Here is a 12,609-nt window from a genome sequence, read left to right as displayed (position 1 = left end):
AGCTTAATGTCTAGGTCTTAAGTATCAGATTTTAGAAAATAAAAAGATGTTGTGCATATGGCTGTTTATTCAGTAAGCCAGACTTGCCAAACTTCACATCATGGCACACATAGAAAATGTATATGTACAAAAAGATGGCCAACGCTGAGAGCCAAGGGGATCAACATAATAGTTACAACTTGTGACTGAAGCATGCCAGATGGGAAGCCTTGATGTAAGCTATCCATAATATCCTGGAGCGTGATGTTTTTTAATATTTCTTTCTAAAGATAGGTAAGAGAGTCCAGGCATGTGGCTTTCTATAAACTGACTGAGTACTAGAAACTAGAATAATCAATAAGTAGTATGTTCTTTAAAAGGTTGCTTCACTCTCTTATGTCACCCAAGATCTTCGTAGAAACTTCAGGTATAATAGCACTTGAAATATAAGAACCTAAGGTTGTTGATTGAAAGGGGAGGGTTATCTTTTACTTTTCCTGTGTGTACTTGGCAGAGATATTTTTAATGCCAACACAAGAGCCTGAACTTGTATTTTTCTCAAATGCCTTATGTGTACAAAGTTGGATTTCAGAAACAGTGAGGTCACAAGTGTTTTCAGATATCTTCTTTGGATTAGCTCAAACCTTTTATAAGTATTTAAATATTTTGGAAGCCTTTGGGTTTGGCACTACCAGATATGGACAAGTTGAAAGATTAAGAGGCACTGAGCTTACTGATCTTCCAGTCATCTCTATGTACCATTAAAAAACAACCTTAATAAAACTCCTATAAAGAGATGGTTGGATGGCATCACTGACTCAATGGACATGAGTTTGGGTAAACTCTAGGAGTTGGTGATAGATGGGGAGGCCTGGCATGCTGCAGTCCATGGGGTCGCAAAGAGTTGGACACAACTGAGCAACTGAACTGAACTGAAAGTTACTTACTCTGAGTAAGATGGAAACACAGCAGTCCCAGTTGGATGATAAAATGCTGCCCTGAGTCACAGAATCTTAGCATGCCAGAGGACATTAACCAACTGGTTATTTTAAAAGGCATGGGAAAAGCCATGATTTGGAATTTGCTAGTTTAAGATTAGATAAATATTTCTGATAGTCCTGCCTCCCATATTTGGTTGTTTATTCCATGTGCGTGTATTAAAACAGTGCTTATCTTCCTATTTGCTAATGCAAGACAACCTTTATCCAGGTACTTGCTGGTTTTTTTGTTTTTGTTTTTTTGTTTTACTTTTTGGCCCTACTGCGCAGCATGTGGGAACTTAATTCCCCAAGTGGGGATCGAACCTATGCCCCCCTACAATGGAAGTGCAGAGTCTTAACTGCTGGATCAGCAAGGAAGTCCCTATCCAAGTGCTTTTAAAGTTGTGTCGCAGTATAGAGATACATGTTCTGAGGGTTTCACATAAGAACAGTTCTTTTTTAAGTCACTTAAGATTTTCTGTCAACCCACCCCACTTTCCACATGAGAAAAAGAATCTTTAAAGGAGTGTTTAAAGTTTGAATAGTAACACCTTCTAGTATCTATTTAGGGAATAAAAAATTAATGATTGGTGTATAATTATTTTAAATCCTGGGTTTTTTATAGCTACCTTCTGTCATGAGGCAATGGTCAATCTAGATGTGTTTCAAAACTTCAACTCTGACTGACAGTAAGAGAGATTTTATGTTACCGTCTAGCATGTACTTGCATGCAAGCACCCTCAAAACCGTGCACACAAACATGCACACAAACTTGTGCCATGAAACAGAAATTAGTCTTCCTTCATGTGATATTCTCTGGTTTCTTTTGCATTTGGTTATTTTAACCCATTTAATTGGTTTCATGATGCACTAATGTTTTGCATCCAGTGGTTTCTCACCCTTCTCTCAGGGCCCTCTATTCTTGAACTTGAACTGCTCCAGTGGTAGGGGCCAAGTTTTGTTCCTTTCTCCATCTGTAAAGATGTGCACCCTGATCTCCTGGAATGCTGGTACCTGAGTTTCCTCCTGCAGATCCCTCAGCTCCCAAGGCATTGGCGCAGATATAATCAGAGTAGTTGAATCTTACCTATAGAGCCTTCTCCATATCTTTAATTCATTGAAAAATTCTAAAAGAGACTTATCCACCAGTGTATTCCTATAGTTGTTGGCTTAAATCTCAACAGTCAGAAAATTAAGATCATGGCATCTGGTCCCATCACTTCATGACAAATAGTTGGGAAAACAATGGAAACAGTGATAGACTTTAATTTGGGGAGCTCCAGAATCACCGCAGATGGTGACTGCAGCCATTAAATTAGAAGATGCTTACTCCTTGGCAGAAAAGTTATGACCAACCTAGATTATATACTAAAAAGCAGAGACATTACTTTGCAAACAAAGGTCCATCTAGTCAAAGCTATGGTTTTTCCAGTAGTCGTGTAGGGATGTTAGAGTTGGACTATAAAGAAAGCTGAGCACCAAAGAATTGATATTTTTTGAACTGTGGTTTGGAGAAGACTCTTTGAGAGTCCCTTGGACTGCAGGGAGATCAAACCAGTCAATCCTCAAGGAAATCAGCCCGGAATATTAATTGGAAGGACTGATGCTAAAGTTGAAGCTCCAATACTTTGGCCACCTGATGCAAAGAACTGACTCATTTGAAAAGACTCTGATGCTGGCAAAGATTGAAGGTGGGAGGAGAAGGGGACGACAGATGCTGAGATGGTTGGATGGCATCTCTGACTTAATGGACATGAGTTTGAGTAAACTCCTGGAATTGGGATGGACAGGGAAGCCTGGCATGCTGCAGTCCATGGGGTCACAAAGAGTCGGACATGACCGAGCAACTGAACTGAACTGATTCCTACAGATATATTGAACCTACAGAAATCTTTTGGATTGATTCTAGTGCTTTCTCAGTTGTTTGAGCGGTTTTGGACACCATTTGATAGAGTTTAGGATTAAGTAGATCAGGAAATAAAGTGAAAGTAGTATATTCTGGGGTTCAAATCTAGCCCTAGGCTGGAAAGGTTTTAGGCCCTGTCTTTGGAGAAGAGAGATGACAGTTCTGCTGCCTCTGCCTGTAAATGTGATTGGGCAAGGCCCTGGCCCTGCCAGTTTCTCGTTGTCCTGAGAGGGGAATTGACTTAGGACAGCATGCCCATGTGGAAGTCCCGCAGAGGCCCTTCCTAGAGAGGACTCAGTCAGTACAGAGTTGTCTTTATTCCAGTATCTCACTTCTAGGCCCTCCTCTTGCTTCCTGCAAAAACTTGTTAAGAAGTCTGTATCTTCTCCAGAGTTTAGTCCTGAGCAGTTGCAGTGGCAGGGCCCACTCTTGTTCATCTTCTTGTCTGTGCTATGACAAGGAAAAGGCATCATCTAGTGGTCATTTCCATAATTGATCTGGACTCTTGTTCCTGGACTGAAGGTTCGAAGTCACATCCGAACCAGCTCAGTGGCTATCAGTAGGAAACTGGCTAAAATAGGCCACATTCATCGGATCAAATATATGCAGCCAATTAAAATTTTAAACTGTTAGTTAATGTCCAAGAAAAAGAAAAATACTTCCTGGTGTATCACAAAATGAAAAAACAGGCCACTTACCAGTATATACAATAGGCATCCCTGATGTTTTAAAAATAATGACCTGTGGCTTTGGAGAGGAGAAGTCAAGGATGAGCATCAAAATATTACCTTTGGAGAGTAGCATTGTTTCTAGTGGTTTTTTAAAAAGAGATTTCTTAAATTTTTCAAATTTTTTGCTTTGGTTGTTGTATATTTATAGTTAGAAATGTCAACAAATACATTTTAAAATTCCTCTTACAGTATTTCTCCCATTTAAAAATAACAAGTGAGCCTAAAAATAATATAAAGTATACTAAAATATTATATAGTAAGGGGTTGGGGGGCAAGAAAGACAGCCAGACAACCAAAGCCCCAGCAGGTTTAGAGGCAGTGGCTACAGGAGGAGCAACAGGCCCAGTGCTAGGGAGGGTGACAGAGCCAGGCGGGCGCCTCCAGCCTGAACCTCAGGTGCAGCCTCCCCTCCCCCCTCCCCAGACACCCTCGCCTTGGTGAGCACCCCCTTCCCCCATCAGGCAGCCATCTGCCTCAGGGCGTTCTCCTTGATGGTGATATTAGTGGACTCTTTAATTAGGCCGGTGAGCTTCTTGCATGCATTTACATTTTCCTGTCTACATTAGAGTTTCTCAGGCAGCAGGAATCTTTTACCCCAGAGAGAAGGCTGCCTCAGAAAGCTGCTGACATTAGGGACTTGCCCCTGGGTATTTGTGTTGTAGCGGTACACAGGACGCATGAGCCCCCATCCCCGTCCATCCCTCTGCAGCATGGTGGTGTCTCCCACGTGTTCGTGCGGGAGGTTACCTTGCCTCCACCTGGCCAAGGGTCTGTCCATGCAGATCACTAAAGACCCTGCCTTCTAGCGGGGCCCAGCATCCCCACTCCCCAGGGAACAGCCTGGTCCCTGAATTACATCCACAGTCTGCTCTGCTGAAAGCCTCCTCAGATTTAATGAAAAAGCACTGAGAGCTGTCAGGAGATAAGGGCTATTCTGATGGGTCTGTTAGCATGCCGGGCACTGGAGAAGGGAGACCATCAGTAACTCTACAGTGTGTAGTGTTTATGTCAGCTGTCTTCAGCTGGAGGAGTGGTGAGGGTTCCCCATAGCTACAGTTTACCTCCCTGATCACCTGATGCTTGAGATTCAGAACTAGGCCTGGCCTGCGTGTCTGCAGACCCGAGGGTGGCCGTCTCCACAACCTCCAGGATGAGCGCTCCCAGCCCCAGGACCCCAGATGGGTTCTGTTCCTTCTTTCCACTTAGGCCACGCTCTGCAGTCACGATTTCCACACGGTTTCTGGGTTCTTAATTCCAAGTTTCTAATGTCAGCGTTGGAGCCAGAAGGCAGCCACACCTGGGGTTTGGTTTGCTTTGCTGCCGCCAGTACTTCAGCAGTTCCGGGAGCTCCCGGGTGAACATGCAGGGCTGGCCGTTTCATTTTGGTCATCTTGATTCTAGCAGTCATTGTTTGGTCATTTGTTGTATGTTAGCCTGTACTGAGCATTGTCCTGGGATTTTCTCCTTCCATCTTCAGGATGACAGTTGAGAGTCGAGGGCTCATTTGGGGCTGAGGGGTCAGTTTTCAGACTGCACGTGTGAGAGCTGTGAGCTGTGGGGCTGCATTTGAGACCCCTGGCCTACCTGACCCCACCGCCCGTGCTCGCAGCCACCACGCCCGATGTCTTATTCCAGAAGTTCTCGTTTGTTCTCGCTGGGACGGGTCCTAGAACACAATGTGAAACATCCAGGGAAACATTAGAAAGTGTTACAGACCATCTAGACCCCCCACTCTGGCCATGCCCTCCTCATCTGAAATGCCCTGTCTTCCTGACTTCCGCTGCAGACAGCCTGCCAGGAGATGCCTCAGGAGTCTTGAACCACATGTGCACTTTTATTCCTAGAGAATGTCTGAAATCCCCGCCTCCTTTCCATCCTAGTACCCTGGGACAGACAACCTTGGACTCCAAGACAGGGACCTGAGGGGCCTCTCACCTCTCTGCTCTGAGCCCTGACTCACCCCCAGGCGTCGGCCTCCTGCTTTGTCCTCTCCTGGGACGCACACAGCCCCTCCAGCCACCATATGTGGACCTCTTCCCGTCTCTCCAAAACCCCCACCATGTCCGGTGCAGGGAGAAGTCCTGTGTCCTCCCCGACCCCTCATTTCTATGCGATTCCGGATCTCAGCAGTCTGGCCTCCTTCCTGGCCCCTCACCAAAAGCAGCTTTGGAGTGGGGGTCGTGGCAGGCAGCACGCAGCACAGACCACCTCGGACACTGGCTGTGGACATGCGCACAGGAGGACTTGGGTCTTACTCCACTTCAGAACTGGCCTTAACAGAAGACAACAGCTGCACAGATCCCTTAAATGTGGAGATCTCTACTAGAAGTATAATTTTTTTTTCTAATGAGACCTAATACTTGATTAATGAAGACTACTAGCTGCCTATGAAGTTTAACCTTGAAAGCACTGCTATTTGGAGTATTTTTTCTCAGAATGATTTTGTGGCATTGGGCTGTCCGCATTCTGTAACACCTTAATTTGTTTCCTTTTGTTCCTTGTATCACCTCAGATGGTCATACATTTTTTGAACTTAGTGGTATTTCAGATTCCACCTGCAATCAGGGAGGATGGGGGTTTTCATGCTGTGTTCTTTCTGCTTCTTAAAACAAGCACCAGAAACAAAATATCTGCAGTCAGTGTTTACAGGTAATTGTGTCAGTGAGGCATAATACCAAATCAAATCCAGTTTTGCTTCCCATGGCTTTTTTGGCAGTCCTGTTAGTGGCTACATTTGGTCTTGGCAGAAAAAGAACATCTGTGACTCAGAGCTCCACAGGGACAGATGATTGACCAAAAGATGCTATTTCAAAATGAGCTGGTTTCTCCCAGGCTCTGCCCTGTGCTGGTGTCACCAACAGCAGCCACGGTGCATAGCTCAGCTGGGCTGCTGGGCGGGGCACGTTTCAGATCGTTTCTCGCTCCCTGTCTCCTTCCCACTCCCTTTCTCACCCTTCTTCCCTTTCCACGCTTGTAGTGTTTGTATTGCTGGATGGGACTTCCCTGGCGGTCCTGTGGCCAGGACTCAGCACCGTCACTGGTGCAGGCCTGGGCTCAATCCCTGGTCGGGAAACGAAGATCCTGCAAGCCACATGGCACAGCCAGTGTGTGTGTTTGTGTGTGTGTACAAACACATATATTCAAATTGCAAAACTAATTTAATTGCTGTAAATAAGTTTCAAATTTGACTTTAAATTTCCTGAAGCTGAAGATAAAAGAGGATCAGAATCAGCTATGTAATTCCCATTTTCAGAAAGAAGAAAATGTATCAGTTCTTCGGAAAATAGTTCAGTGTTTCTTAGTGTTTCATTCTAAACTGTTTGTACGTGGGGCTTCAGATAGTGAGCACCGAGAGAGACTAGGGACCAAAATGCCTGGTCATCTTCCTGTCATAGTGGCAGAAAGGATTCCATCTGGCTGCTTTTCAGTGAGTTGAAGACAGTCATAAGGACTGGCCCCTGCCCTGGGTCTCCTGTCATCAGCCAGGGTTCCGGTGAATCCTACCATGTCACATGCCATAGCAAAGAGTGGGCTTTACTGGGGCAGGGGAGGACCCTCACCGGACCGGGGTGGCTGGAGAGAGGGGAAGGCGTGAGCTCCCCGTCTCGGCACATGGCTCCGGGCGGCCTTTCGTGTGTGCCAGACCTGCAGGCTGAGCCCATGACCCAGTAGAGGAACCCCCTCCCGACTGGCTCTTCCCCCGTTTAGTTCTAACCTGGAAGCAGTCACGTCAGTGGTGCTCTTGGCCCCTGGCTGGGCTTGGAGGATGGAAATGTCAGCTATTCAGCGCCCGAGGACCTCAGGCTGTGAGGTGTTTTCAGCTTCCCCTGCCAGAACAGGGGTCTGCTGGCTACAGGAAGTGGAGCTCTGGGGTGCACTGCCATCCCCTCCACCCAGAGTCAGCTTCCAGAGGCCTTTGAGACCATGCCAGTCATCACCCCACAGGACCTTCAGGTCATGCCAGGTGAAAATAATTCCAGGAGAGAGTGTGATGAGATGGTTCAAGTAGGTGGGTGACTGGAGATCCACTTTGACCCATAGAGAGAATCTGGGGTTCCTAAATAGATACTAACTGCATAGCCTTTAGACAATGTACTGGAAACATTCATTTGCTCAGGTTATGGCATAGGAGCTGTTGACAGTTTGAAGTTGTGCTTTCTCCAAGGGGTCTTTGTTTCTCTCTGAGAATAAGTCTGTTCTAAAAATAGATGCATAGTCGCTTCAGTTGATATACTAAAAGAGGCTGCTTAGCAAAATGAAGTTTGAGTCTGTGTTCTGCCTGTTCCTGGCTTTTACTTGCTCTCTTCCTCCTAGTTTACTTATCTGTAAAATGGGGATGTAACAGTGCCTACCTGATAGGGTTATTTGGAGGAATAAATGAGTTCACATCTATAAAGCTTTTCATAAGTGCTCTGTGTGGTTAAAACTGGGAGCTTTGCTCCTGTGCAGATGGGATTTTCCACGCACAAGAGAATGACTTACAGGGATGTCTCCAGGCAAACCCAAAGTTCCCAAAGCAACATTTTCATACCTGAGTAGGTGCTGAATGTGTTGCCTACAGCTCTGCAGCCTAGACCCTGTGAGATGATTGACCTTGAGAATCTTGCAGGTGAGCGTACCACCCGAGGCCGTGGGAAGACCCTAGTCCTGCTTCCATGGAGGGCCTGGATCAGAGCTTTATGGATGTCTGCTAACAGCACAAGTGAACTGAAGAGTTTCCACAGTAGCTAAAGACTGTAAATTACAGAATGATGTTGTTTTTATAGAACAGTTGAAATTAGAAAAATTCCTACAAGGGATAAATTTTACTTGTTTAGTCACTCAGTTATGTCCGGCTCTTTTGTGACCCCATGGACTGTAGCCCACCAGGCTCCTCTGTCCATGGGATTTCCCAGGCAAGAATACTGGACTGGGTTGCCATTTCCTTCTCCAGGGGATCTTCCCTACCGAGGGACTGAACTCATGTCTCCTGGCTGGCAAGTGTATTCTTTGCCACTGAGCTTCCTGGGAAGCCCCAAATTTTACTTATAGAATAGTTAATATAAAGACATTCTTTCCAATAGTATTCTGGATCCAGCCAGAACCAGCTGTGTGGTGGGAGCTCTCCCGACTCTTGAGTGAGCCGTCATGGTGGTGAAGAAGCCCGTCCTGCTCTGTGCGGGCCCTCGGCTGTAGACTGGAGTAAACACATGGGGAGAAGTGCAGGCCCTCGGCTTAGACTGGAGTAAACACCATGGGGAGAAGTGCAGGCCCTCGGCTTAGACTGGAGTAAACACCATGGGGAGAAGTGCGAGGCCAGGTACAGAGCTGTTGTACAGACTTCAGAGTCTCTGCTCAATCAGATGTTGCCATCTTACCTCTTGAGATTCAGCCTCTACAGCTTGGCCTTTATCAGAGCCCAAAGCCAAGGACAGGGAGGCCTGGCGGGCTGCAATTCATGGGGTCACAAAGAGTTGGACATGACTGAGCGATTGTACTGAACTGAACTGAAAGCCAAGGAGGAGTCAGTGAAAGTTTTAAATTATTTTTGCCAGCATTTTGACAAGGTAGTAGGTGGTGAGTAACAGGGTAGATTTGCCTGAAGGTTCCTGTAAAATGCAAGCAGGCGTACACTGGAGATATAATAGGTTCGGTTCTAGCCCACTGCCTCACAGCAACTCTCAGAATAAAGCCAGTCACATGAATTGTTTGGTTTCCCAGTGCTTATTAAAGCTATGTTTAAACTATCCTCTAGTTAATTAAGGATGTAGTAACATTATGTCTGAAAAAAATTGTACATATCTTAATTAAAAATATTGCTTAAAAAAGATGCTAACCATCATCTGACACCACAGAGCAGGGTTGCACAAACCTTCAGTTTGTAAAAAAAAAAAGGCAAAACAAAAAACCTCCACCATACCTGTGAAGCACAGTAAAATGAGACGAGCCTATCTTGGATGGTAACACCTAGACACACAGTGTTTTAGAAGAGAGGGATGTCCAGTGAGGTAATAATTTCATATATGTAAGGATATAATTGCCCTTTGAAAAGCTGTATAGAAAATGGTTGAATTTATCCACATTAGCTTATAGCCCATGGAAGGATTATGCATACAATAAAGGCTGAAGGTTGTGGCACCGTTAGAACCTTTTAGTTAGAACTACTTGAAGGCTTTAACTGTGTGCTTTCACTTTAGCCCGTTATCAGATGAGCTCTAAGAGGGGGTTTTGCTGAATCACCCTGAAGTAAAGTCAGACCCAAAGGCAGTGAGTTGGGGGCCAAGGAAGGGGCTGAAGGGAGGGCCAGCCTACATGTGTGTGTGTGTCTATGTGTGTGTGTTAGGCTAAGAAATGGTTAAGAATTATCCAGTCTAGGAAGACTGCTATTATTCATTCTATTATGTATTATGCTATTACACTAATGTGCTATTATGATTCTTGTACTGAGTCACCTCTTTCCATATTGAACAGCATTAAATGACTTCTGCATTTCCTTCATTTAGACCACTGCTCTTCCAGACAAGTGAACACGTGGCCAGCAGCCCTGCACTGGGGGACATAATTCCATTCAGCATCATTATTCAGTTTTTGTTCACAAGAGCACCCCCTGAGCTGAAATCCCCCTTCCAGGTAAGGAGGTGAAGCCAGAATCCTCTTACTTGTCTTCCTTCTGAACTCAGAGAATGCAGGGGACTCCCCCCACCCCACCCCTAACTCACTGAAGGTCCTGGCCTTCTCCTGCCAAGAGAAGTCATGAATTTGTGTCTTAGCAGTGAATGATTCAGGAGGGAAGGTTCCCACTACCCAGGCCCTACTTTCTCATCAACGTATAGGTCACCTGCCACATCTAGAATTAGCCCTTTAAATAACAGTGACGTGAGTAATTTATGTTCATAAAGCTTTTTTGACAGAGGCCCCATTTCCTTTGCTGACCCACCTTCAACTGACAAACCCAAGAGGCCCCCTGGGGTTGGGAAGGTGCACCAAGGGCTGGTCTGCCCGCCTTTGGGGCCGGTGTCTGGGGTCCTCTGACCCCGGGAGTCCCAGAGATCCTCTCCGAACCCGCGAAGGCCCCACAGGACAGGACAGGATGTAGCCGCTCTCTCTGACTGTGTTTCCACCCGCAGAGGGCAGAGTGGTCCCACGCACGCTTCTCCCAATGGCTGGATGATCACCCTTCTGAAAAGGACAGGCTCCTCCTCATCAGGTAAAGCCACGTGTGGCAGGCGCACCTGCGTGTTCTCAAAGCCTGGGGCCTGGGGGGCGCTGGGGAGGAGCGGGACTCAGGTGGGTGTCCACATGGTGCACCCCTGGGCCTCAGCTGCCAGAGTGCCACCAGGGGAGCTGGTGGCCCAACAGGGTTTGCTTTCCGTGTCCCTTGCATCCGCTAGTGCTGTCCTGTGCCTCATGCAGCCCTAAGAACCTTGCACCTTGAAAACCATCTTCAGCTATGAAATGACTCCTGGCCTTGGCTCCACATTTTCTGCTTCATTTCCACACGGGCAGTTACTGAAGTGGTGGAGTACAGCCGTGAGTAAGTGCGCTGTAGCTGTTAGTAGACACCCAGCAGCCGGTGCCTCTCAGGTGTGTTTATGCACGTGTGCACACATATGCAGACACACACACCCCCCGCACCTCTGCACGCACACACATACCTCGCACACACTTGCCATGCTCAGGGAGGGATGTTTCCACCCTCAGTGTATGCACACACCCCCGTGCACCCACTCACACACACACACACACACCCCCACACACACTTGCTATGCTCAGGGAGGGATGTTTCCACTGTCATGTATGCACAGACCCCACGCGCCCCTGCACACATACACGTACCCGCACACCCCTGCATGTGCGCACACACACTCTGCACGCATACACATACATATGTGCACACACACAGCCCGTGCACCCCCACCATGCCCAGGGAGGGACGCTTCCACTGTCACATGTAACTTACTAAGCATCTCTCCTGCATCAGCACCGCTCCTTTGAAATTTCTCTCACCAAGACCTGAGACCTCTTAGCCACCAAATCCCAGTGTTTCTGTTCTCTCAGTATCACTCTGCAGCTTTAGCTGAAAGTGACCACCACTTCCTTCTTAAAACTCATCCCCTGACCAACTCCACACATTTTTACTAATGCCCACTATGCGCAAGGCCCTTAGGACACAGCACAAGCCAAGACAGGCCCCACCTTCTCGGATCTTTCCTGACCCCTTGGTCATTTGTTCCTGCTGTGACCTCTGTGACTGTTTTTCCCTCAGTCCCGTTTTCTGAATTGTCTTCCTCTGTTCACTCCTTGAATGCCATCGCTTCCCACGCTGTGTCCCTGGCTCCTTTTCCTTCACGTTCAGTCTGTATTTCGGTTCCCCATTGAGCTCACTCAGACTGGTAACTCTAGTGACTCTTCTGTCCTGTGACCCCGGGACTGTGGTTCACCTTGGTTGCTCAGGGTCTCAGGCCAGCAAACGTGCTGTTACATGTCACCACTCAAAATCCCACAGAAATTTCAACCACAAAATGTTAAGTCATTTTTCCTCTCATACCTGCTCATTCTCCTAGACTCACTATTTGGGGTATCATTGTCACCTGTATTCAGCCAAGTAGAAAACCTTTAAGCCATCATTCACCTCCTTGGTCACCCTCATTCTCCAAAGCCCATCAGCTGTACCTCTTAAATCACTCTGGGAACCATCCTCAGCTCTTTGAAGGGTTCCTAATGCTGCTGGTCTTGGGGACAGCACCGAACACGGTCGCTTAGGACTGAACTCAGGGACTGAGTTGGGTTGTCCAAGGGCAGTGTGGGGCTCATGTGTGAAGCGATTCTCAACTGTGCTGGCACCCGAGAGTCATTTTCAAAGCTTTGAAAAATCCTGGTATTGAGACCACACCCTCAACTCCCTCAGAATCTCTGGGGTTGGGTCCTGGCATCAGGATTTCTTAAAGTGGCTGGGCAGCTCTTTACAGCATCAGTTCAGTTCAGTTCAGTTCAGTGGCTCAGTCGTGTCTGACTCTCTGCGACCCCATGAATC

At 46.9% G+C, this 12,609-nt stretch overlaps 1 protein-coding gene across 2 annotated transcripts in view; it reads left to right on the top strand.

Annotated features, from left to right (window-relative positions):
* The window catches only part of COG5 (component of oligomeric golgi complex 5), a 285,394-nt gene that overhangs the window by 264,899 nt on the left and 7,886 nt on the right, over nucleotides 1-12,609 (top strand). Inside the window, exons 20-22 of one of the 2 annotated variants that reach the window (XR_006552749.2) lie at nucleotides 10,079-10,205; nucleotides 10,703-10,782; nucleotides 10,967-11,109. Coding sequence is in view for 1 of the 2 variants with exons in the window: in XM_044946598.2 (XP_044802533.2) it covers nucleotides 10,079-10,205; nucleotides 10,703-10,782 (207 nt within the window). In the remaining variant the exon portion in view is untranslated. The remainder of the gene's footprint in view (nucleotides 1-10,078; nucleotides 10,206-10,702; nucleotides 10,783-10,966; nucleotides 11,110-12,609) is intronic. The other variant, XM_044946598.2, reaches the window with a different exon arrangement.

Source organism: Bubalus bubalis, chromosome 8, assembly GCF_019923935.1.
Source record: "Bubalus bubalis isolate 160015118507 breed Murrah chromosome 8, NDDB_SH_1, whole genome shotgun sequence".
Lineage (NCBI taxonomy): Eukaryota > Metazoa > Chordata > Mammalia > Artiodactyla > Bovidae > Bubalus > Bubalus bubalis.
This window is presented reverse-complemented; position numbering and strand designations above follow the sequence as displayed.